General features: G+C 34.1%; 3 protein-coding genes and 4 non-coding genes across 11 annotated transcripts; 2 read left to right on the top strand and 5 right to left on the bottom strand.

Moving 5' to 3' along the window:
• Positions 1-1612: 1612 nt before the first annotated feature.
• LOC123219253 (60S ribosomal protein L32-1) lies at positions 1613-3752 on the bottom strand. The gene is made up of 4 exons (XM_044641093.1): positions 3594-3752; positions 3391-3506; positions 1947-2128; positions 1613-1874 (listed from the first exon to the last, which is right to left on the bottom strand). The coding sequence occupies exons 2-4, from the start codon at positions 3478-3480 to the stop codon at positions 1745-1747; spliced, it is 402 nt and encodes a 133-aa protein (XP_044497028.1). The 5' UTR covers positions 3481-3506; positions 3594-3752; the 3' UTR covers positions 1613-1744.
• LOC123219846 lies at positions 2599-2682 on the bottom strand. Its single transcript, XR_006502925.1, has one exon. It is a non-coding gene; the product is annotated as a small nucleolar RNA Z196/R39/R59 family (small nucleolar RNA).
• LOC123219845 lies at positions 2772-2848 on the bottom strand. The gene has a single exon (XR_006502924.1). It is a non-coding gene; the product is annotated as a small nucleolar RNA Z195/SNORD33/SNORD32 family (small nucleolar RNA).
• LOC123219853 lies at positions 2927-3005 on the bottom strand. Its single transcript, XR_006502932.1, has one exon. It is a non-coding gene; the product is annotated as a small nucleolar RNA U31b (small nucleolar RNA).
• LOC123219852 lies at positions 3234-3320 on the bottom strand. Its single transcript, XR_006502931.1, has one exon. It is a non-coding gene; the product is annotated as a small nucleolar RNA U31b (small nucleolar RNA).
• A 5520-nt stretch (positions 3753-9272) lies between the features above and the next one.
• Positions 9273-15467, top strand: LOC123219153 (protein MEI2-like 5). 3 transcript variants are annotated; one of them, XM_044640919.1, is made up of 14 exons: positions 9273-9502; positions 10036-10078; positions 10156-10299; positions 10377-10846; positions 11671-11829; positions 11945-12061; positions 12170-12321; positions 12462-12503; positions 12872-12963; positions 13061-14006; positions 14092-14176; positions 14265-14333; positions 14478-14657; positions 14848-15467. In XM_044640919.1, the coding sequence occupies exons 2-14, from the start codon at positions 10051-10053 to the stop codon at positions 14974-14976; spliced, it is 2613 nt and encodes an 870-aa protein (XP_044496854.1). In that variant the 5' UTR covers positions 9273-9502; positions 10036-10050; the 3' UTR covers positions 14977-15467. The 3 variants fall into 3 exon arrangements, with proteins under 3 accessions (XP_044496854.1, XP_044496856.1, XP_044496855.1); XM_044640921.1 differs by lacking the exon at positions 14265-14333; XM_044640920.1 differs by lacking the exon at positions 12462-12503 and having other exon boundaries at positions 9274-9502.
• Positions 15468-18495: 3028 nt separating this feature from the next.
• LOC123218015 (CTD small phosphatase-like protein 2) lies at positions 18496-25992 on the top strand. Of its 3 annotated transcripts, none has more exons than XM_044639166.1 (7): positions 18496-18633; positions 19589-19825; positions 20410-20549; positions 20878-20977; positions 21630-22163; positions 22500-22837; positions 23279-25992. In XM_044639166.1, the coding sequence occupies exons 2-7, from the start codon at positions 19657-19659 to the stop codon at positions 23435-23437; spliced, it is 1440 nt and encodes a 479-aa protein (XP_044495101.1). In that variant the 5' UTR covers positions 18496-18633; positions 19589-19656; the 3' UTR covers positions 23438-25992. The 3 variants fall into 3 exon arrangements, with proteins under 3 accessions (XP_044495101.1, XP_044495103.1, XP_044495100.1); XM_044639168.1 differs by having other exon boundaries at positions 18518-18633; positions 19564-19825; positions 25626-25992; XM_044639165.1 differs by having other exon boundaries at positions 18518-18633; positions 19564-19825.
• The last annotated feature ends 751 nt before the right edge of the window (positions 25993-26743 follow it).

Genomic DNA, 26743 nt, shown 5'->3' with positions numbered 1-26743 from the left:
AGTTCCTTTCACATTACTAGCATCTTCAACCTTGCAGTCGATCCCATCAGAAACTCCAAGATGAAGAGATATGATGATATGCTTGATATTATTATAAAGCTCCATATTCAACTCATTCAGCATCTTTTTCACTTCAGCCGGGTCTTCCTCCTCTCTCTCCATGGAATTATTTGTCTTGTTGAGCGTGAGAAAATGGCTTCCTTTACATTAATTTTCTGCAGGATCAAAGTTAAAAATAACATGGACATGTGAAGTGATGTCTCTCTAAATTACCAATTATTGATTTGAAGACCCTGCAACTAACTCAAGCAGTTGAGAAACGAGTGGGAAAGGGCGCCAAACAACACCTTTCAACTGTAAGACAGACGCTTGGTAGGTAACTTAAGGTACTTTTGAATAACTGACTACATGGTATTTGTCTTTTCTTATATTATTATAAATCAATTTCATTTTCTATTTTAATTAAGTGCCCATCCATTCAGGGCTCATCATCATTCTACATTGTGTTTATTGATAAATAAATTAATGAGAAAAAGCCAAATCAATGAAAGCATTTTGAGCACACTGTGATCTTTTGTCAATTTGTCAATTTTCGGTGCCAAATCAATGTATGCATCCACACGCAAGGAATTTTTATTGTTGAATTAGTTGTTATTTAGTTGAGAGTGCATTACATTTTGCCACCTAATGTTTGGCCCAAAACATTTTTTCTCATTTTTGATGCCTTGTTCTCTTTGGAGCACTGCTCCACTCTCCTCCAAATCATTGATATTGTAGCTGGTCTCATCAACTCTGACCTCTGGCCTGACCACGAGTTCTATTGTCTTCCTCCCATTTTACACCCCCTTCCCCTCGGTCAACCATCTCACATCCTTCATTTTCATCATTGAACCAGAGAGGCGTGATTCAAAACTGAACCGAGAAGTAAAGGGAGATTGGGAGAGTACCTTGACTTTATTCAAACATAATTGAAGAGAATTTAGCAATGTGACATCAGATGCAGCGAGAAAAGATAATATCAGTGAATTGCAAAGCGGCATCAAATATAAACGGAAAAATTAAGATCCATGTGTAAACTAGATCGCCAAAGGTTTTTGTCAATCTCACTATCAAAAGTTGCAAATCAATGTCAAATATAAATGGAAAAATTAAGATCCATGCTTAAAGTTAACACAGAATACGCGTGATATCATTCATAAGAAAGGAATAAAAACTAGAACTAGATTGCCGAAGGTTATGTTTTGTCAATGCAGAAAGAGATGGAAACAATGATTTCAGCACTAAAATGAGCCAGAAATGGCAAGATTGATGGCACAAGTGTGATAGTTATGCACCAAATTTGAAACCTCTGAAATGCAAATAGTGTTTAGGGTTTAATAAACTCCAGGAAGAACAGCATTCGAATGCAAGAAAAATGGAGATTATTGTATTGAAATTTCGATCTGATATTAAATAAGATATCAGGAAGGAAATTTGATTTTAGAGGAAAACAAATTATATATGCCACTAAAAAGTGAACAAATATTTTCAATCATATTTGGGTTTCAATCTTTGATTTAAAATAATGAAATTTTTTACTAAGGTAGCCTACCTCTCTAATACACATTAGTACTGACGTAGTCTATGTTTTTAAAATAAATGTGGCAGCAACAAACAGAATATCTTTTGATGTCAGAATTATGAAAGTTTTTGATTTAAGCATTTTGATAAACAAAGTAAGCTACAAAACACAATAGTTTTAAGCTCATTCGTCCTCCTGGCTGCGCAACCTAGCAAGTTTGTTAGTCACAACAACATCAAGCTGGGCAGCACGTTCCACAATCTCTTTCCTCTTCTTTGTGGACACGTCATGTGCAATCTCAGCACAATAAGTCCTGAAAAATAATGAAAGAATATTACTATCGCAAGCTAAAAGAACCAAGTGATTTATGAATTTATGAGCTTACCTGTTGTGCATCATCAACAGTTCAAGCTCATTGACATTGTGTACAACAAATTTCTTGAACCCATTTGGAAGATAATGGCGTGTCTTCTTGTCTGAGCCATAACCAATGTTAGGCATAAGAGTGCATCCCTTGAACTTTCTACGCACTCGAGAATCGATACCCTTTGGTCTGCGCCAGTTTTCCTGTCATACAGAAGGAAGGAAAATATCACCAAACTAAATTTCAACCCAGTAGAAGAATTAAGAAATGACAGTCACAGAATCCAAATCAGAAATGGACTAAAAACAGAACAAATAATTCATAAAGACTAAAAATATTGATATCCTTAAAAACATTAAATTTTCTTTGTATAAAACCATTTAAGACTCCCTACACAGTGAATTCTAAATACAAGCAAATGTCAAAGAATTCACATTTACTCACGTCATGAAATAGATCAACGTACAAACAGATGTTAGCAGGGATAAAGTAACAGAAAGCTGGATAGATATTAAGCTAACTGTGTCGCAAAGACCTGTTGTTCTATTTCTGCCCTTAAAACGAAATGTCCAGCTACAGAATTTAAGTTCTGGACATCAGATACCATGGGCAAATTTCAAAAAAAACATTCTATAAGGCAAAAAAATCAAAACTACAAAGCTCAAACAAATGCTGCAACCTCAGCCGAAAGATGGTGAATTTTTAAACAATAATCATAGGAAAATCATAGATATGGTAGTTTGCATCATAGATTGCAGCAACATAGTAGAAAACTGATGAAGTTTTAAAACATCAAATTAAAAAACCTTCATCAAGTTAGACAACTAGAGTAATTTGAATATGCAACTAAGATCAGATGGTAGTGCATGTTTTGAATTCATCATCAAATAACAGAAAATATGGATTGATATCATCACATCCAGTTGCGTATTCTATTACTAAAATCTAAAGAACATAAATATACTAATACATAGATTAAAAATAGTTTAGAAAAGGCTGTGGGATCAGATAAAAGGTCGATATCTATCACCAGATTCCATCGGAAGTCAGACTGGGTGTCAAAAAGAAATCATCATATCCCAACAGCACAAAATTACAAAAAATGGAAAAACAAGTAAAATCACCAGGTTTGATTGGATAACTAAATAGTTGTAAACCTAAAGAGGATCAGATAGTCGATCCATAACTCACCATATTGCATCAAGAGATGCAAGTGAGACTGGGTGTCAATAGCTATCATCGTCACGTCCATTTTAACAAACCAAAACACAATCAGAACTAACAACACATATCTATTTTAAATCATCAGAATCAGATAAGAATGTCAATCACCACATTGCATCATCATTTGCTGATGCAAATAAGACTGGGGCGACAACACATATCATCATTTTCATTTCATTCAAAACTCACACATTCAACTTAAAACAAACTATAAATCGATGGAGATAACACTCAAATATACCTTGACAGATATCTTCCGGTCGCTTTGGGGCCTCTTGAACTTCTTGACTCTCTTCTTCACTATCTTCTTCGACAGTAACGGTACCGCCATTGCTTCTTCTTCTAACTTACCTGCCTCTAAACATAGCAATCAAGATCAATATTAGCGAAATATATGAGCAGTGAATCCGAGAAAACAGAGAAAAATGTTATAGACAGACTCACAGCGAGTTTAGCTAGGGTTTTCTCGTTAGCCGCCGAGCTTGCTGAGGGTTTGCTGGAGCATTATATAGAGAACGTGCTATCTAGGGTTTCATCTGGGGTCAATGTTTTAAAATGAGAGCTCGGTTTGGTAGTACAGATCGACGGTGGTTATTAAATATTTGGCTGATGAAAGGTCAGATTTTTGTCAATTGGGGTAATTTGGCTTTAAGTATGAATTAGACCAGGACCTCTAATGGGCCTAAGCGAGCCTATATTGTCCTGGTATGAAACTCCAAAAAAAGTAGGGGTCGAATCAAAAGACACAAATGGTTATATTTCAAAGGGAAGAGGACTATTTCCCACCCATATTTTAGCCCTATTTCAACCGCATATCCACGTCAGATGAAAAATTCAAACATTCACCCATCTTTAAACCGTCGTTAAATAGAGGGGTAAAACCGTCATTTTATTGTTTATATCTCAGTTATATAATTTTATCACATATTTTCCCTCCGATTTTAAAAATTGTTTTTACCCCATCCCTGAACTTTGAAAAGTGACTTTCACCCCCCCCAAATCCCTAATTTTTTTTTCACTTTCCCTCTAGCCACTGGAGGGAGAGTGACAAGCGTCGTCCAGAGAATGGACAACGCTAGTTGAGCTTCACTGGACGACGACGACGACGACGACAAAACGTCGTCCAGAATAGACGACGAAACATCATCTAGACTGGACGACGATCGTCGTTTAGAGGTCATCGTCGTCCAAAGGTGGTCGACCTCTGGACGAAATCTTTTCCATTGTCGTCGGAAAAAGTGGTTGCATTTCAGGGGGAAAAATGAATTTTTTAAAACTTAATTCAGGGGATAAATGTTAGTTTTTCAAATTAAAGGTGGGAAAATGAGATAAATTTTTAATTATTTAATATTATTGATGAAATGACTAATTTTCCCCTTAATTTAACTGAAAAAATGTAGGTGGATACAAATAGATTAAAATTTGGATGAGTTTTCTAGTTTTTCATAAGGCGTGGGTATGCAATGAGAAAGGGCTAAAAAATGGGTGGGACATCTCCTTTTCCCCTATTCCAAATTAGATTTGATTTGTTCAAATTTGGACTTTAAACAAAATTCAGGCCCAAACCTTGGGATTGCCAATTCAAGCCTTAAATTTTTTATATCGGTTTGATTGATGAAAATCTTTTGGACTTTGAGGTTATTTTGGAAATATTTCAAGTCTGCCCATATAACTTTATAAACTTACTAAAACTCCTTTATAATTCCCCACAAATTTGATAAATACACTTTTGCCCACGATAGATTTTTTGTGCATAATATATTCAATGATTCAGATCAACCACTTTTATCATATAATTATAAATCATAATAAAATAAAATAAAAAACAATAAAATCATTATATAATAAATTAAAATTATTTACTAGTATGAATCCTAAGTGGATTCAAAATCTATTTGAGTTTCATTTAAATTTAAAATGAGAAACTTAAACTCTATTTACTCGATATGGCAATGATTATGTTGGCTCAATTCAAGTTTTAACTCATTTAAAACGAATTTGACTTATATCCACCTTCAATATTGATTGATATACTTTCGTGATATCTATGATTATTTCTAATTTTATAATCAATTTCTTGAAGCTTTGTCTTGCATGATGGAAGTTAGACAAGAAAGGAGTTGGTATAAGACAAGCCCTAATGAGGCCAACAACATTCCAAATTGATGTTGAAAATGAAAGGTGTGTAGAGGCCCACCGCCCATCTTCACCAATTTATTCAAACAAGTAAAGTTTTGATGCTAACATCTCCCAATTATGCATGGGTTAGGTTTTATCCATTGTATGGAAAAAGCTATGGTGGGATCTCCCTCTTATGTCTTTTTTTAGTAAATGTAAAGTGAGATAGGCTTACTACTTAAGAATGTTATGTGGGGTTGTGAACAAGATTTTTTTATGAGGGAATTTTATTTTATTTTTTTGTTTTTCATTGTATTTAATATTAGGCCCAAACCGAATTAGTTTTGATCTCAAAAGTTAAACGAATTCAATTCAAATTTGTACAGGTCAAATTTGAGTTAAGAAAGTCAGTTTATTTATAAATCTGAGTTAAACTTGAGTTAAAAAATGTTTGAATACAAATAAATACAAAACAAACTAATATATTATCATGTAATTCAATGATTTAATTGTTTATTTTATTTTAATTTAAAATTATTTAATCGTATAATAACATTTCAATTTATTTATACTTATTAATACATTTTTGTTTCTATACGTAATATTTATTTTATTGTTTGACACGTTGGATCATTTCAGTGTGAGATTATAAATTTAGTACAAGTAATATGATAACCATTTTGGTGAAGTTTATAAGTATAGTTTCCACTTTTAATTAATTATTATTTACTCCATATAAAACCAAATTAGATGTGGAATTAATCACTAATCTTAATTAATTCCATGATGTTGTTCCATTTGCTTGTCCCGGTATCATTCTTGATCGGCCAAACGACTATTTCCCACCCAAGGTATGCTGTAATGACAAGTTTCCCCCATTTAACTATGGAAATACCAAATACCCACCCATGGCCAGTTAAAAGTAACGGGGTTAAGGGTAAAATTGTCATTTTCTCTATAATATTAAAAAATAAACTAAAATATAATTTCCTTTTGCCCCCCTAAAGTTTGAAAACAAAAATTTCCCCCCAGCCTAAGTTTAAGAAAATGGTAGTTTCACCCTAGGGTTTGGTTTTGAAATCTCCGGCGACCTCTCCGGCTCCGTTGCCGACGGCTTCTCCCTCCCGAAGAATCCTCTCCTTCCGGTGATCGGTTTCCTCCCATTTGGAGGCCCGATCGTCGCCGGAAAAGCGGTGGGAGACGAAGAACTTCGTCGGGGAAGACGAAGTTCTTCGTCTTCCCAGACGAAGACGAAGCCGTCGTCTTCGTCTGGGAAGACGATCGGCTTCCCAGGGAAGACAACCGTCTTCTTCTGGGAAGACGATCGTCTTCCCAGACGAAGACGACGGCTTCGTCTTCGTCTGGGAAGACGAAGAACTTCGTCTTCCCCGACGAAGTTCTTCGTCTCCCACCGCTTTTCCGGCGACGATCGGGCCTCCAAATAGGAGGAAACCGATCACCGGAAGGAGAGGATTCTTCGGGAGGGAGAAGCCGTCGGCAACGGAGCCGGAGAGGTCGCCGGAGATTTCAAAACCAAACCCTAGGGTGAAACTGCCATTTTCTTAAACTTAGGCTGGGGGGAAATTTTTGTTTTCAAACTTTAGGGGGGCAAAAGGAGATAAAATTTTCAGGCGTTAGGGTTCTGTTAAATTTAACTGGCCATGGGTGGGTGTTTGGTATTTCCATAGTTAAAGGGGGGAAACTTGTCATTACAGCATACCTTGGGTGGGAAATAGTCGTTTGGCCTTCTTGATCTGTAATTTTGCACACGTGGGCTGCTGATTGGGAATGTATTGAAGATGACATTTAAAATGACAGATGTGAGAATTTTTTTTCAAATTATTTTAAAAAACAATTTTATATATTTTGTAATAAGTAAGGTTCGTTTTTCATATTTACAATTTCTGTAAAATAAAAAATAAAAGTGAAAAATATATTATAAAGGAATATATTTTATTAAAAAATTATAAATCTTTGAATTAAATATTTAATTAATGGAATACAATAAATATCATAAATAAAAGCTCCCATTTTCAGATAGGATATCATTGAATGATGGAATATTCGTGAGAATATGCCCAATATTGGGATTCATAAATTTAAAAAATTAAAACGGATAAATAAATAAATAAATAAATAATATTTAAAATGAAGAATATTGACTTTATCTTTCAAATGAAGAAAGTAGTCAAAGCAAAATTTAAATTGATTTATATATACAAGAAGAGTTAACCTTTCTTTAATTACAATTATATCGCGTGAGATTAGTAAGATAATTAAGAAAATAAGATCTTACGGACGACGATGTGTTGTAAATGCCGACACCTCATCTCCGCTGATGTGGCTAATCATTATTCTCTTTAATTTTATTAAAAAATTATAATATTCAAATCAAATTTTAGTGATTAACATTTTTCTTACCCAAGATTTACCCTTAAAACCATTTTCACCCATGACTACAAAAATTACTTTTTACCCAGAATTTAATTGGACAAAGGATGTTGACGAAATATCATTAAATTAAATTATTATAATATTTTTAACTATTTTATTTTTTAAAATTATAATCTCATCTCAAAATAACAAAATTCTGTAATACCCTTTTAAAAAATAAATTTAATCAACACTTTTTTCTTTTATTTTTCTAATTAACTTTCACCATATTCTTCTTTAACTGCTTAATCGATCCTACCACCACTCTTGTTATCACACTCTCTTACATACTCATCATCTCTCACATTTTTATTACATTCGTAATCGATTTTTATTATTACTATTGATAACGTTAACCCACACTTTTAATCCTATAAGAGATCCTCTCTCTTACATCCAGTATTTTTTATCTCTTTATCACTTATTCGACTGACCTTAAGCATCACTAGTATCATTGTCATGCGCTTTTAATTTTAAAAGTCGTCTTTTTTGCTTACATAGTTTTATTTTATAAGAGTTCTTTCAATTTTATTTGCTAAAGATTATTAATATTTGAAGACCCTACGATCATTCCAATTCACTCATTTGAATAAATGAGTTATGATGGATAAATCATTTATTATGATAGATAAAGTTTTTAAATTTGAAATTCATAGATGAAATTATTTAAATATATAAGAGTTAAAATATTGTATTTAAAAAAATATAGGTAATTTATGTAAACACGTAATTTTTTATTTTTTTATTAAATTTGATAATAAAAATTATTATTTTATTTTTATAATATTAGTTTTTAACATAAATAAGTTTTAAGAAAAAAAATTTAGATATTCCATATATACAAAAAGCTGAAACTAATGGGAAAATGTCGATCACTCTTCTCCAAAATATGCGGTCTTTATACTTTTGACATCCCCCCATTCCCTAGCACCGTCATTTAGTAATTAATTTCCTAATTAATTTATATCCAGATATGCATCAGTAGGGTTAGATATAAGCTGAATCAAGCCCGAACAGGACCTGACTCATTTTTGAATAGCCTAAGCTCAGGCTTACCAAACTTGTTAAATATATGTTCATATTCGTTTTGTTTCATGATTTTAGTGTTCGAACTCATATGTTTTACCTCAGACTTACATTTCAAGCTCGAAAGCTTGGCTTCATGACAGTATTTTAGGAAATAAACGGTGTCGTTTATTCTAAGTTAAAATTTTTTTTATTTGAGTGAACGGTTCACGAGTCCAGTTCGGCTCTTTCAACCTATATTTGGGTTCGAGTTTGTATTCATTTTTTGTTTAAAATTTAGGCTCAGGTTTGTATTTGAGTTCATTTAAGGGAAGCTCGGCTCAGGCGCGTTCGAGCAAAATTCATTTCGAGCTTGAATAAACTCGCTTCGAATCCGACCCTATGCATAAAAAATAATTGATTCAAATAAAATGTTAATAATATTTTAAAATAAAAATTAATTTCGAAAAATAAGTGACGTTTCGTCGGACTTCAAAAGCCATTTAAATAGAGTTAGTTCCCCACAGTCAATAAGCCGTTCTTTTTTCTTTTATTTCTAACTTTTCTCGTCCAACCATAATCCAAATTCCGCTCTTTTATTATTATTATTTTTTATTTTTAAAGAGCAGGAGTGCGAGTTTTATAGGCAACTCTTCTTGCTTTAGTGAAGAAGAAGAGGAAAAAAAAAAGAAATTAAAAAAAAAAAACAGTTCACATTCAATTCAAGTCTCTTCGTTGTAAAAGTCTTTAACTTGCCAATCACTTGTTCCAGCTTTAGGGTTTTGCTTCTAATTTCGGTAATGGGGTTTGATTTTTTTTTGTTTTCTACTCATTTTGATATAATGTTGTGCGTTTCTTTCGGTTAATATATGAATGTTAATTCACTTACTTTTTCAATTTTGTTTTGGTTTTTGTATGTTTGGAAATTTTGCTTGTGAATTTGGAGCGCTTTTTAATTTAAATTTGGTGTTTCGGAACACGCTTGAAACTTATGTTGTATATACTGAATTTGATTAATTTACAAGGTTTAGTGATGTTTGTGTATAATTTATTTCTGGACTAGAAGAGGGTGTAGCCAAATTAAAGCATTGATATTTCATTGGGGGTTGGGAATTAGGGAAATTAATTAAGAATGAATTTGTTTGAAAATTGAATCTTCTGTTGGGTGCTCAAGTCAGAGATTACTTTTCAATTTTGGGTGTGTCAGTTATTGTGTCTTCTTTTTATAAAGTAGTTGGAGTTACCATGATGTTATTATTGCTTTTCATAAAATCATATTAATGGAAACTGGTACTTAATAGTTGTGTTTTAAATTGGTTTTGTGTTTTAGTGGAAGGGTGGTTCCATGAAGCAGACTTTTGACAATTCTTCAGGTAATCCCGACATCTGTTATCATGTTATTTGGAGAGGAAAAAAACTTGGTATATAGTTTTTCAAATGATGTGCATAGGTACTACTAAGTTTCCACCGCTGAGTGTACTTAAAGAAGTGGGTAGCGGTGTCTGGGGGACCATAGCTAGATCTGATGCGTATCATGCCTCGAGTGATGCTTCGCTTTTCTCTAGTTCATTACCCGTTCTTCCACATGAAAAGTGTATGTAGAGCTGTTATTTAAGCAATTTATGTTCCCTTAAGTATTATCAGATTCTTACATTTTTTACCTGGATGTAGTGAACTTGAATGGTGTGCGACTTGGTCATCAATCTATTCATGATGTCTCATCTGGCTTAAGGAAGGACCATCAAGACGTGGAGGGAGGTGATTCAATTGAAGACAATGCGAATTCCGTGACTGGAGGCTTTCTTCCGGATGATGAGGAAGAGCTTTTAGCTGGTATTATGGATGATTTTGACCTCAGTGGGTTGCCTTCTTCACTTGAGGACTTGGAAGATTATGATCTTTTTGACAGTGGAGGGGGTATGGAGTTGGAAAACAGTACTCAAGAGAGCCTGAGAATAAGTATGTCAAAAATAAGCTTATCTGATGGGGTTGTTGGGAATGGTTTGCCCCATTATGGTCTTCCTAATGGTGTGGGAACTGTTGCCGGAGAACATCCGTATGGCGAACATCCTTCAAGAACGTTATTTGTTCGGAATATTAATAGTAATGTTGAGGATTCAGAACTGAGAGCTCTTTTTGAGGTAACCAAGTTCTTAATTTGGTAGAAAATCTTGTCTTTATATCTTGATAAGATCCATTTTTCTAATCTCCCAATTTTTTTAGATTTACCTTTCAATCAGTTAGTTGAAATATTAGTCATTATTCATCATTCAATATGATAAGAGTGGGCACTAAATTATGAGAGCCTTTCATATATTTTATGAGACAATATTTAAGGATTCATAAACATTATAAATCATTTATGCTTGGGAGATTTTTGAAATAGTTGATCATTTTTTAACTCTTGTTGCCATGTTGGCGGAATATTTTAGTCATAACTTGGGAAACTTATCTTATTAATTTTGTTCCAATCATTTTCACATGTCATGAAAAGAAGGATGTCATAATTAGATGACCCACTTTATGTGATGCCAGTTAGGCTTTTCAGTAAAAAATAAAAATTGCGGTCCATTCGTAGTAATTACCAACATGGAAGGTGTTCGTCTGCCCAAAAAGGATGGATTTGTATGAACTTTGCAGTAAAAATGATAATAGTGGTAGTACCTTGCTAATTTGTAGAATTGCAATTGGGATTTGTTTGGCTTAATGAGACTGATAGAATTAGTGAAATCACAACGGAAGTAGTCACTGGTGCTGCTGTCATATCGAAGCTTTCCAACTTCAAATAAAAAATGGCAGTGGTTTGGACTTTATATTTTTTAAATGCCTATATTTAATTAATAAGCTGTAGCCTGTAGGCTGATATTGATTGCTTTGCTCATTAGTGAGCACCGAGCGTTAACTCAACAGTTCATTATTAATATGAGCGCTAATTTTTATTTGTGGTGTATTTTTTTCTTGTAAGCAATATGGCGACATCAGAACTCTGTACACTGCATGCAAACATAGGGGTTTTGTGATGATTTCATATTATGATATTCGTGCTGCTCGAACTGCTATGCGTTCACTGCAGAATAAGCCCCTCCGACGGAGAAAACTTGACATTCACTTCTCAATTCCGAAGGTTCACTGCAGATTAGTAGCTTCACACATTTTGTCCCACTTTCTTTTGACTGTCACCATCCCCATTATTTTGCATTATCAATTTATTTTAATTATATTCTCTTTTATTGCACCAGGATAATCCGTCAGACAAGGATTTGAATCAAGGAACTCTTGTAGTTTTTAATTTGGATCCATCGGTTTCAAATGAGGATCTGCGTCAAATATTTGGGGCCTATGGCGAGGTCAAAGAGGTGATGGATGACTCTGCTTAAGTTATTTCTTCACATTGCTTTATATCAAGAAGATCCTTGCAATTGTATGTTTGACATCTGTGCCATTTGGTGTTTATACAAGAGCAGATAAGGGAAACCCCCCATAAGAGGCACCATAAATTTATTGAATTTTATGATGTTAGAGCGGCAGAAGCAGCACTGAAGTCATTAAATAGAAGTGACATAGCTGGCAAACGCATCAAGCTTGAACCTAGCCGCCCTGGTGGAGCTCGTCGAAAGTGCGTATGTTGATTTTCTTGACTCATCAACTGTGAATGGTTTATTGACTTGTATAAATTAATTATTTTATTTTATTATTTTTTATTGCTATCTCTTCTTTTTTTTGACTTTGATTTCATATATTATTGTTAATTAATAGCTTTACCTCTGATAGCATAAAGGCCTTTGGTACAACTACAAGGTGAGGTTAAAATCTGATTTGCTGGGGTAGAATGGTGCTCATAATTTTCCTCTTTTTTTTTTTGTTTTTTTGTTTTTACCTTCTATCTGTGAACGTGAGATTAGACATCTTAATCATGCATTAATTTTTGTTTTATGAAACAAACTGATAATGATTGTGATTTAAATCACTGCAAAACACTGTCATCTGGGGCTAAGCTAGCTTGATATTTGGTTTATATTCTTTAAGTATCGAACTTGCACACTTTTTTTTTTCTTTTTGTGGGGTAATTTCTAGAATTATTATATTTTATTTTATCGATTCTTGCTTTATCAATGCTGATACCAATGATTAAAATATTGACTGGTTTCACCCTCTGCCCACTTTAGCTTGATGCTACAACTGAACCAAGACCTTGATCAAGATGAATCAAGGATTTTGCAACATCACGTTGGTTCACCAATTACCAACTCTCCGCCTGGTAAGGTCACTGATGAGTCATGATCTTTTAGTTTTGATTATATCTTTAGCTACTCTTACAGCCTAAGTTTGATGAATTCATGTGACTTTTATGGCAGGTAACTGGGGGCAGTTCAGCAGCCCTATTGAACCTAATTCACTGCAAACTATTAGTAAATCTCCTGTTTATAGGAACATAAGCCCCACCACAAGCAGTTCGCCTGGATTGGCATCTATCTTACATTCCCCAGTTTCAAACTCTGTAAAAGTTGCACCTATTGGAAAGGACCAAGGAAGGGGTAGTCACATGGAGCATGTATTCACCAATGGAGCTGCATTTCCCCAGTCTCATTCATTTCCAGAGCCAAATTTGGGCCAACACCAAGGAACCATTTCCTCTTTTGGTACCTCAACCTCGAATGGACCTGGTATGGAGACTTTATCTGGATCCCAGTTTCTTTGGGGAAGTCCAAATAGATTTTCAGAACATGTCAGTTCTTCAGCCTGGCCAACGCCAAGTATGGGGCTTCCATACTCACCCAATGGAAAGAACCATGGGTTTCCATATTCCGGTCGCCAAGGCTCTTTCCTTGGATCTTCTCATCATCATCACCATCATCATGTTGGATCTGCACCTTCTGGTGTTCCATTGGAGAGACGCTTTGGGTTTTTCTCGGAGTCTTTGGAAACCTCATTCATGAATCCTGTTGCTTTCCGTGGCATGGGTATAGGGCAGAATGATGGAAGTTTCATGGTGAATCATCTTGGTCCTCGTGCTACTGTTAATCCTGGCATTACCATTCCAAGGAATATTTCAGAAAATGGTTCTTCGAGTTATAGAATGATGTCTTCACCCAGACTTAGCCCTGTTTTTGTAAGCAGTGGTCCATACCCAGGATTGACACCCACCAATATGGAGGGTTTGACTGATTGTGGACGGAGCAGGCGAGTTGAGAATAATGGGAGCCAGATAGATACCAAGAAACAGTTTCTGCTTGACTTGGAAAAGATTAAGACTGGTGAAGATACTCGGGCAACCTTGATGATTAAAAATATCCCAAATAAGTAAGATTAATCTCTATGATGCTTGTGATAGTTGATACAAAGAATGGCAATTCTTCATTGTTGTGATTTTATTAATTTTCTTCAGGTACACCTCAAAAATGTTGCTAGCTGCTATTGATGAAAATCACAAGGGTACTTATGATTTTCTCTACTTGCCGATTGATTTTAAGGTGATTGACCTGGCTTGTGTGGACGAGAAGATTTGACAATTCTTTAAGTTAGTTCAAATTGATTCACATTTTTTCATTTATGATGCAGAATAAATGCAATGTTGGCTATGCATTTATCAATATGCTGTCACCTGCACACATTATCCCATTTTATGAGGTTTTATTTCCTAGCTGATTATAAGATTTCCTTTACAAGTACTTATTTATTTGACACTCTTTTAGGCAACTAGCAGCATCCTCAAATTTCCATCCAATAAAATTCTTGAATATGCTTTCTAGATTATTCTTTTTCTTTTTTCAGGCATTTAATGGAAAGAAGTGGGAGAAATTTAACAGTGAGAAAGTTGCTTCTTTGGCATATGCTCGGATACAGGGAAAGGCAGCCCTTGTGGCTCACTTCCAGAATTCAAGCTTGATGAATGAAGATAAGCGCTGTCGCCCTATTATGTTTCACTTGGAGGGCCCAGATGCTGGTGATCAGGTATGCTATTAATTATCATGGTACCAGAATCACAGTGCAGATAAACTTTTTTGGTGGTGATAAAATTGTTTGAAATTGTAACAAGCGACAATCTTCGTGTAATCTTTATTTGGTTCTTGTTGAGGTACATTGTGACTAAAAATTGATAGTCACATACTAACAATTTTCGATGTGTATCTTTTCTTTGTAGATTATTCAAGAGCATATTAATTCCAATAGTTTGAGTATCGAAGTTCGTCAGCCAAATGAGTCTCAGGCAGGGGATTCCTCCGAAAGCCCTACAAAGGATGAATCTGGCAGCAAGCCAGAGAAGAGTTGACAATATAGCGAAAGAAGATTGTTCTCTGCCCAAATTTATGTGGCTATAAGTGCTAACTTATGCGTATATAAAGAAGTGTAAAAATTAATGAAGAGATGAACTTCATTTATGCAGCATGCTAGATTTTGTATAGTATCCGGTTAGAAAGATTTTGAAGCAGCCAGCACTTCATTTTGGTTTGTGGTGGTAGGTTTGTACAAGGGAGGAGAATAATGGAAGATTGTGGACAGAATGCATGATCCACCAGGTGAGAGTTGTGTGTCATTTCCTCTCTGTTTTTCCTTCCTTTAATGGTTTTTTTGTGATCCCGGGTTCGGTTAACTTAATTAATTTATGGGTATATGGCTAATGTTGTGTGGGAATTGAGATTTTAGGGCTGGTTTTGTTTTTAGGGGTCATTTACAAAATTGTATAGTGGGAAAGACTGAACTAAAACTTCGATCTTGTTAATCTTATGTTTGATATTTATGAAATGGAAGTTGTGTATTCAACGTGCATGTTCACATAATTCTTCATATCTTTACTTTGTAATTAGATTAAGGCACACTCTGAATGGCATTTTAGTTGGTTAAATTTAATGGTTTGAAAACAAGCCAACTCAATTATTGTTTGGATTGAGCTCACTTTGATGGAGTAGGCATAGGGCTCAAGCTCAAACTCGATGAGCTTGAGTGTTGTTAGCTTGAGCTTGAGTTTAGGAGTTAGGGGTGTAAATACAATATTTTAATTTTTAAGGATTTGTTGATATTATATTTGAGTTGGGCCGTAAGCTAATGAGCTCATTGAGGTGAACAGCGGTGAGCTCAATTTCAACTTGTAAAAGCTGAGCTACAACATTATTATCTCTTTAAATCTAAACATGTGGAGTTGAAGTGAACAAAAGAGCCATTGGTGTACTGTTTGAGGTGGACCTGACTTGCTGTGATTTCTCAGGCCATATCAGGGGTTTTTTGTTATGTCAAAACTTACCAAATCTTTGTGTAGGTGAAAGTCTCGTACTTGTCACCGGCTCAAACAAGATTTTCCCAGGATCAGCCATTCTACAATGGCATGAAGAAAAAGATTAATATGCATGAAAATTCAGTTCAAATAAGCTATCGATGTAAAAAATTGCACATCTAATAGAAGCGGAAGGTCTTGGGTTAATATAAACCCATTGTCTTTCCCCTCCCTCGTGAGACACCTTTTGAGGGTAAAATTGTGAGGCCAAGAAAGACAAAAGCAGATGATAATCCGGCATTTAAAATATTTTCCAGAAGGAATTCTTGCATCTCTAGCTCCATGCTACTGCTACAACCAAGATGATGCTAGATGCATATACTGAAAAAAAAAAAAAAGGACTGTTAAAATCATGGAGAGCTTAAAAGATGAACATATGCATATCAAAGAAAAGTTTTGAAACGATGTCTCTTTTATCTTGTGTGTATCCTTCTAAGGCCTTTTGCAATTCAGGCACAACAATCTGCAAGAAGCAGGAGCAGCCAATTATTTTCCCATATGGGTCAGTTCTCTTATTTGCAGTTAGTAACACCTCCACAAAATTTCCCTCTCTGTCAAAAATCCCGAGAGGGAACTTCTCAGTATCACGACCGATAATTCCTTGATAGAACAAAATCGTGAATTTTGTGAGTGTTTCTTGACCTCTCAGCCTACAGAAGCCCCCAAAAATTTCCCTTGTAAGCATTTTTACCCATTACCTCATGTCTCATCCAACCAGTCAGCTTTTCCACGGCTGCCTTCTAGTTCCTCTTCCCATTTGGTGCCCTTCAAAAGAAAACATTTGATTTGAGGCATCAAATACAACTTCTATTGATTATTGTGTGTTTCTTTGATACAACATAAAACTATTATATTACACAATAGTTTTAAGTTTGTAACATCTCAAAAACAAAACCTTGACAGATTATGTTTAAAATGGATAACGAGTCAAAACATATTAGAATTTTAGATAAAATGATTTTTTTACTCTTTTAGTTAATGATTTTCATTAATAAAACTAAAAATCGTGTGAAAAAAAAAACTTTCAAACTTAAAGAGTGGACCATTTTATTTCATCAAAGTTTGGGTGGCAAAGAGTGATTTGGCCATACAAAAATTCTATCCATGTTCTTCCTTCAGTTCGTGTTGGAAGGTGGATCCCATTACCATCGCCTTTGGCTGACGAAGCTTTTCATCAGTACTTCATTTTGTCCACAACTCTACTATCTAAATTACACTTTCCAGAGCCTCAGTATTTGAAAGCAGGTAAATGGGTTTCTTTTTTCTTATGTACTGGAAGCTAATAGATTTGGTGGAAAGCCAATTGAATCTATTTTTTAATTATTCTCACCCTGTTGAAAAATGGACCGAGTTGGGTCAGGCTGTTCCTAGCAGTTCGTTGTTGAGGGAATCCTTCTAAATAATAATATTGTTTTGGGTAAAACTATTGTGCAACCAATTTTAACCCCAAGTTAAGTTTGGGTTGTGTGAACTTACTATCTCCCTTAAGTAGGTTTTGGGTATAAGACTCAATAAATTTATAAACAGATATTTATATAACAACTTAAGATAATATAATTACAAATAAGTCCCTTGTTAAATTCAGGTTTCAAGAGACTATCCCCTAAAGCCTGCAACCCATCAACAAATTCCTTGCATGGGCTCCACCTTCTTGACTCTAATTGTAGGGCTATATTCCGTTATAACTTTCAACCAACACTGCTAAAATATCATTCAGGCATAAGAGTTTATCGTTGAACACTCCCATGTGTCATGTGTGAAACATAATATTTGAACACTGGGATTACGAGGGTAAACATGTGCTCTTAGAAATATTTATTCTACTTATAAAGTAGAATAACATCTCAAGGATGCGGCCACAAAATTTCTGAATAAATTATGAAGACTAGCTTTCCGATGATAGTTTAAATAACAAAGATATAATTGTTTAAATAAAAAAATATAAATTTAAAATTTATTATTATTAATGATATATTAAAATTAAATTTTTGAGTTACTTGATATAATAATTGTGCTATTAATTATTAGATTCAAAATTTTATTTATTTGATGTGATAGATTCAATCATAATTTTTTAATATTAATATATAATTAATATTATGTACAGAAATAATGATATATTATTATGTTATTAAATAATTAAAAATTAAAAATAAAATAATATTTAATCATATAATAATATATTATAATTTATATATAAAATTATACATAAAAAATTATGTTATAATATTATCGTTAATATATATTATTTATTTAATAAAATTATTTGTATTTATATATTATAATAAATACTAAATATTCATGATAATTTGTTTAAACGAAGAAAAGAACTTATTATTAAAAAAAAAAATCAATCACATCAAAGGAAGAAGCCTTTTTTCAGCGAAGGAGCACGTGTCAACGCGTAGCCGTGAGCTGGTTCCATAATCCACGTGGCAGATTCCTAATGGTTTTAACCTCCCCCCCAAAAGATTGAATCTCAGCCGTCAGTACGATCCAACGACACCCGACAGCACCACTCTGTCTTGACCGCTCGTGGAAGTAAAAGAGAGAGAAGCAGGACACAACACAACACAGCACAACAAAACAAAAGTCTTCTAGTTTTAGTTTTTTTTTAAGAAACCAAAGGGAGAGTTTTTGCTTGTTTCTAAGCAACAGGTGTGTGTCTCTTATTCCTGTTTTGTAATTAAAATTCACCATTTTTATGTGATTGTGAAGCTCTTTTTATCTGAGCAGTTTGATCTGTTATTAAATTTTTTATTTTGTATTAACGGTATGGTTGGTTGATAGTTGAACTGTATAACTGTCATTTTAGCTGGCTGGTTCTAGGGTTTCATTTAATTATGAGAGCTTCTATGAACAGTTTTCAAGCTTTCTTTTTGTGAGTTTGTATGGTTTTGTAGTGTAATTGAGAATTGTTGAATTTTGTACAACTTTTGTGATTCATGCCTTGGTTGACTTTTACTTTTGAAGCTTTTAACTTTACATATTTTTTTGTGGAATGTGATGTGGGTTTTTAGTTTGAGTGCTTTTTGTTTCAGCTTAATTGTGATTTTTCTTCAAAATTGATTATTGAAGTTGAATCTATGAGTTGCTAATTTTGAACTTTTCCAGTAAAATTTCCTTTTTCTGCAAGTTTTCTTAATTTTTAAGTGTTACTTTATGAAGGCTTTGTTTTTGATTCATCCAACTGGTTGTTTGACTTGGTTTTAATCTGTTCATCTTCTTATTCTTGAGCTTGTGTTCCGTGGTTTGGTTGATTTTGAAGTTTTTTTTTTTTTTTAGGATAATTCTTCATACTTTCTTTGTTCTCTAGAGAATTAAACGTATGTTTGTAAGTTATTGATCTGTAAGTTTCATGCAATATTTGGATGGCTCTGGTTGTAGGATTGTACATTGGTAACACATTCAGTTATACTAGCTTTATCAGTATTGGCATCTACTGAAAAAGAGTCATTTTTTCATGGTGCTTTTCCACTTTCCTTTTTATGTATAAGTCAGAAAAAAGTTTTACCAGCTCAACTATATCCCTTTCTGTTTTGATATCCTTGTTTTTTATGTTTATTATGCTTGTTATCTGTGACACAGCCTCTGTTGCTGCTCTCTACTTTAGGAGGGGTCTTATTTCCCCACTGATGTTCTGGGATCAAGATTGTGGTAAATATCACCAACTTGGATCAAATGCCATCTATAAAAATGAAGACCAAATCAAGTACAAGCTCGGTAAAAGAAAGATATGGTCTTCGTGTGTGTCTGAAGTCTTGTGTAATTTGCAAACATTCAAGTTCCCATGTAAAGATTGCCCAACAAACAGCTGAATTTGATGCATGTATGGAAAACTGTCATGATGGTAAGCTGCTGTGCTTAAAAATGGTTGATGTGATGTCTCTCAGATTATTTTAGAGATAGGATGCTGTATTCTGTATCAAAGTTTTCAAAATGTCTCATTTTGCATATGCACATCTTATATTAATAATCTATGAATTTTTATTTTAATTATCTCAGTGAGGTATGGGCTTTCATCCTATTGATTTGCCTAAGTGCTGGTGAAATGCAAAATCATGACCAGAGGAGATGGATTTGTGGTTTTATTGTTGGTGATGATGTTATCTGTTAAGTATTTTAGTAAAAAACACTCAATTATTGCGGATAATGGCACTTTTTTCTGATTGTGGATAAAAATTATTCGAAGTTCAATCCAAATCGTAGTTCCTCAATTTTTTACCAGATTTTCTGATAGTGAAAGAGCTTGTATTTCCATTTTATAATGTGAAAAGAAATAGCTTTTGTTTAAAGGAATCCAGAAGAGTGATGTGAATGAACACTATTTTAATGATATACTAGTTTGCTTTCTAGTTTCATGATTAATTTTGAATTTATTCTCATAAGTGACAAGTGTATTTTTTTGATGCACTTGCTAATTATTCTTGATAGTTTCTTCGAGCATGGAAACGTCCAGTTTGGGATTTGATTGTGATGTAGCCATTGAGCAGCAAGAATTGCTGGATGAAAAAAATTCTGAGTTTATGATGCAGCCATCAATCTCTGTCAACTCTGAAACTATTGAGCGAATGGTAAACAATTTTTTTAAAGAGTCATGAATCTTCTGTTTGATTTTGGATGCCCTGGTCTAATAGCTGCTTAAGCTTGATGTGCTTTCAATTTGCTGCCCCTCTATAATTGGGTGATTTTTCCATATTATTTTACCCCATAGGAACTTTGGTTTTATTTCTTTTGATTATTCCTTGCTGACAAAGTGACTCAGTAATGAAAGAATAGTATTATATTGTTTTGGATGTACTCTCTCTCTCTCTCTCTCTCTCTCTCTCTATATATATATATATATATATTCCCCTTTGATTAACTTTTTTGTGATGTGTAAATAACTTTCATGAATTATAGGAATCTACCCACACCTGTTCATCAAACATAGAGACAATATTTTCTCCTGCCCTGGAGCCATTTGAAGTCTTCAGTGAGCCAAATATCAACTATGATGCTGGTAACTTCCATATCTATTTTGCTAATACTTAATTTTAAAGGTTTTTGAGGTGGTTTTTTTTTTTGGTATAAAGATCTTGCACTCTTGCAGTGGATGCCTGGTCCACCATTGTAAACTTTCATTCTCATTTCTGGTACTGTCTTCTATAAAAAAGAAAAAGAAGATAGACATGATTTTGAGCACTGCTTTTGGAAATATTCACCAGAATAAAGTGACAAGTAACTATACTATTTATGGAGTTCCTTTTTATAGCTGAAGAAGGAAAGTATATAAATCTAATGGAAGTGCTTTTATAGAACTGCTTGAATGATAGATGAAGAAATCACAGATACAAAATTCTCTTTTTACTATCTTTTTTATTTCTATGGGTCACATCTTTTCTTCCCACCAGAATAAAGGTTCAAGTCCGGGCAAAAAACATATTTTATTTGGGGAATATCAACCTTAGGGCTGCATACGAGTCAAGCCAGGATTAGCAATGCCTGAGCTCAGAAATGCTTGATATAATTGTCTCTTGTTGAATTTTTTTTTTTTGAAACAGACTGGAATACTTAAACACAAGTTTTTTTAGTATAGTTTATATTGTTACTTGTTTTTGGTAGGTAACTATATAGTGTATATATTGTGGTTTACTTTCTTCTGAACGTTTTAGGGAATGGCAAGGAGCTTGATGCATCAGAGTTGGGAGCTGATGACAGCTGTGACAATGGAGGTTCAAGTGACTATCAAAGTTGCAATGTTTCAGATTTCTTTATTTCTGACATGATTATTGCCGGATTACCTATAGATGGGAATTCTGTTGATGGTGCTATGACAGAGTCCAATCCTTTACCTGATTACAAGTGTGCAGAGCCAAGTATGTTATTTGATGTGGCTGACCAATATATGATTCTGCCTTTTCTTGAGGATACTGCCACAATCAGCTGTACCAGTGATTTCAAATTAGCTGAAGAAACCACAACCGATCCTGATAAAGCTAGCTTGTACCTAGCAATTGGCCAGATGAAATCCTTCAACCAGGAATCTGATATTAATTCTGACTCAGATCAGGCTGAACACTTTGATCCTCAGTTGTTTATAAAAAATTTACCCGAGCTATCTGATGTTGTGTCAAATTTTCGGCCCACTATTTTGCCTAAGGAGAGTCGGAGAAGGAAGCTTGTAACCCTAGTACTTGATTTGGATGGTAAGCAAAATTGAGTTTCTTGCATCTGTTTGCTTAAGATAATGCATTAATTCAACTTCTTTTGATGTGATCTTTCCCATATTCTAGTGCATGCAATGTGATTTCTTTTAAATGCTAGTTTGGATGATCAAATGGTTCTTACATCCTTTTGGAAGAAGTGAATAACTTATAACTATTGGTCGGGGAATCCTATATTGTGGGTTGCTTTGACTGGAGAACTGTTTGTAGATCTGCGGTTGAGATTTTTATGCAGCATAATTGCTGCCTGTTTAAATTTTCTTTTAAGTTGTTTGTGGGAAGTGCTAAAAGGTTCCAGTATGGCTTTTGTTTGTGCAGAAACACTTGTTCACTCTACACTTGAACATTGCGATGATGCAGACTTTACCTTTAGTGTTTTCTTCAACATGAAAGAGCACACTGTTTATGTAAAACAGAGACCTTATCTCCATACATTCTTGGAGAGGGTTGCAGAAATGTTTGAAGTTATTATCTTTACAGCTAGCCAAAGCATCTACGCAGCACAACTTCTGGATATACTGGATCCAGAGGGAAAGTTTATATCTCGACGTGTATATCGTGAATCATGCATTTTTTCAGATGGAACTTATACTAAAGATTTAACAGTTTTAGGTGTTGATCTTGCAAAAGTTGCTATAATTGACAATTCTCCTCAGGTATGTTAAACTTTCATTTTCGCTTAATGCTTTTGCCCCAGTTCTTATTTTGAGATATAACTGATGAACATTCAAACCCAAGCACGATATTCTATATTGTATCTTTGTTTTTTCAGCTAAGTGTTAGGGTCTTGCTTTTCATTATAAATAATAGAACAAATTCATCCTGTGAATGTGGCTATGTAAACTGGTAATTGTGCAAAAATCCGTATCTCCCATGTCTAACTCTGGGATAGGAAGCAATTAATTTTGAGTCGACCATTACATGTCATTAATCTTTAGCGGAAAAGAGACTGAGGTCTGTTGCATTTGCTTGATGGTGAGATGAACAATAACTGTATTATCTAAATAAAGTAGTAAAGAAAGACGTAAACAACAGAAGGAACTTCTGTGTTAGATACTTTCCTGATTTTTAAGCCTTGTACTTATTCATCATTTCAGGTCTTCAGGCTACAAGTGAATAATGGAATTCCTATTAAGAGTTGGTTTGATGATCCATCTGATTGTTCACTAATTTCATTACTCCCTTTCTTAGAGAACCTGGCTGACGCTGAAGATGTACGCCCTATCATAGCCAGGACATTTGGTAACAAGGAATAAAAGTACCTTGTTTCTCTTCACTAGCTTGAATATAGCTCTTTGTTCCTCTTGTTTATTTTTGAGCGAAAATTGGTCTCTGATTCTACTGCTCACTTCTCTTTTCTCTTCTAGTTTTGAGATGATTAACTGTCAAATAAACTATTGATTGTCTTATTGGTAAGTCAGCTTGTTCCATCTCCTCCTCTCCATTGGCAACCTGCGGAGTGCACTGTCTAATTTTTCAGTAGGTAGTTCTAGAGATGTTTCGTTTTTTATTGTACAGTTGAAGTTTGCAGGCATATAAGGGGACATATGAATTATTATCTTGTGAAGTATAATTTTGCAGACTCTTGTTTGCTTTCTTATCTATTGCCTAATCTGAATTACTATTGTCAATGTCGTGCTACTTTCTTTTTCCACAAGAGGTATTCAGACTCCTTGTATGCTTATACCATGCAAGTAACTTTGAATTAAACACTAATGCCATCATTTTGAGGCTTTCGTCAGTAGATCATTGTTTATATAAATAATCAGAATAGAGAGACAAACACTATAAGATACAGGCATGGACTTAGACAATTATTTCTCTTAATGCTATATATTTAGCTTGTTGTAGAATGGTGTCTACTGTTACTGTTGAAATGAAAGTTTAAAACCTTGTTAAATTAATTCTGTCTTGGTTGATGTTTTGATAAGGATCTTTATGCCCAGTAGTTTTCTTAGATATTGTTGATGAAACAATTGAACCTCTTAATTTCCTTACTAGAAAAAATGACAACACTCCATGCTTACCATCATGTTGTTTTTGTTAACAATTAAATTTGTATTACGAAAAATTGAAGCCTAACTCGTATTCTCATAGACTTGATCTTCTGAACTAAGATAGGGCTGGGGGCAGTTTTGCAGAATTGTCTTAAGTATGGTTTCTTAGCTAATGCTTAAGGAAATTAAGAAAAAAAAATTGAGAGACTTGTTATAGTGGCCAATTGTGATGCTTAGGTAAAAGCATATTGAAGGTTTTGCATGTTGCCTTATTGGTGAACTTAAGTGGAAGGGATATCTTTGACTGGAGTGAGAAAAGAAGAAGAAATGAAAAAGAAGGCTATTTTTTATTGGAAACATTAACTTTTGTATAGATTGCTCATTTGGGGGTTATTTTTGTCTTGCAAGTAGAGGTTTTGCAGGATGGAGTGAAAGGAAGCTTGTATTCTCTATTGAGTGACTCGCATTGTGAATAATAGCATAAGTTGCTGCTTATTCTGTTTTGATTCTGAATGCTGACTTCTGATTATATATTTCCTTTTTTCATCTATACTTAAACTGTTACCTTTGAATTTGTATTTGTTTTCAATATACATTCATATACCTCTTAAGGTTTCCTTGTTTCTGTTGTGTTTAGCTTCTTAAGTAGACGTTCAGCTCTCTATTATCGGACATATGTTCGTTGTTTTTCTTATACTTTTGGTGCATTGGGTATATTCATGTAGTATTATCAGTTTTATATAGGAGAGAAGGGAGTTTACTGAGAGTTGATGATGAGTCAAAAGCTGTTTGTCATAGATTTTAAGACGTGGACGAGTTAAGTCAAAATCTAAGTTGAGAGGAAAATAAATTATCAAATGGAGGGTATAAGTCTGTGGTGGATCGATGATTAAGAGATTAAGTCCATATCCTCTAAGTAAGCACTTTATTGATTTAACTTGTATTTCAATACTACCTGCACCTTACCGGTGAAATTTCCAGGAGGATTCCAGTCCAAGTCATAAGAGCTGACTTAATTATGTGTGAATTACCAAGGATTTAGGTTTTGAATTCCCTTTACAATAACTGGAAATGGATGAGGTTTTAGTTCTATGCGTTAAGGTTTGGATATTAGACTATATGATTTGATGGAGCTAGAACTACCTGAATGGTGGGTAGTTCCATGCATTAAGGTTTGGATATTACAGCCCTCTATGTCCTGGTTTAGAGTAGTTCATTGAGCAGATTTTAGGAAAGACATGAATAGTTGATCATCTATGTTGAAGAATTGAAAGAAAACGGTGATGCGTAGGTTCTAAAAGTAATTTATAACCTCTTGTCCACACGTCTTTGTTTTCTTTTAACCCAGAAGGGTGACAGTACTTGACTTTCTGGAGGGGGAACATTGCATCTGTCAATATTATATTTCTAAGTGCAATTTCACAAACTTTGCATGCCTTATCTGCAGGTCATGTAGATTCTGCCAGTGGCAAAATAATAGGTACGTAGAATCTTATTGGCGTTTCCATTATTTTTTTTTCTGAACATTGTTGATATAGTTATTTATCTGACATTGATCAACCCTGACAATCTACACATGGTGTATCGTCAGATTTCTGAAACTAAGTTTGTAAACAGATTTTGCATGATGTAATATCATTTCAAAATAATAGGATATACGTGTATCGTCATGTATTGTATTCTTCAGCTGCTGTGTTCTCTTGACCATTGGCTGGTTAATGTAAAGTAGCAGCACTTTATAGTGTAATACAGCTACAGTGATTGTTGTTTCAAAATTTTGGATTTTGGATACATGTAAAGTTGAATCATGGCCACCATTTTTTTTACAGTAAATGTTTGCTTCTCTTCCTGAAAACTGCCATTAAGACTAAATTCTGCAATGTTCTTTGTCGTTGTTGATTCTTTTAGAAGGTGCAGGGATTTTTATGAATGGTGTTTGTTCTGATTCCATTAATGTCAATTTGAAAGATGCTGTAAACTTTTTCTGTCATCCCACTATTTAGTCATATTTATTTTAAGTGCAGCAAACTGGAATTCTGAACATCAACATTCCCTGGAAAATGATATCACATTTGTTGTGTGCACATTCTCAGAATTTTCATTGTCTAATAAATTTCTCATGTTTCTGATAAGAATGCCTTGATGTGGCTAACAAAATTTATAGAATACTGGAGTAGTAGTAGATTGCGACCATAAAATTCGGAAAAGAACAATATAAATTGGGCAAGTTAATTAAGTCTTTTTTTTTGTATGACTTTGGTTTGCATATGAGAATATGGGAATTATTGTAGATTAAGTATCCGCAGCGGGTGGCAAATGTTCTAAAGAAACTAAAGGTGTAATGGGTGGTATAAGTCAAGGTGTAATGGGCGGTATAAGTCAAGGCTGGACTGGCCGTTTAAGCCGACTCTGGCTTGGTATTCAACTTGAACAAGTCAAGTTCAAATTGAGATAGTTTCAATTTGAAATTGAGTTGAACCATCTTTTTTTCTTTTTGTAATAATATTTCTTCTTTTTTGCCTTCTTTAATGATTCTGTTTCATCCGAGATAACCATTCTTCTTCT

Source organism: Mangifera indica, chromosome 6, assembly GCF_011075055.1.
Source record: "Mangifera indica cultivar Alphonso chromosome 6, CATAS_Mindica_2.1, whole genome shotgun sequence".
Taxonomy (NCBI): domain Eukaryota; kingdom Viridiplantae; phylum Streptophyta; class Magnoliopsida; order Sapindales; family Anacardiaceae; genus Mangifera; species Mangifera indica.
This window is presented reverse-complemented; position numbering and strand designations above follow the sequence as displayed.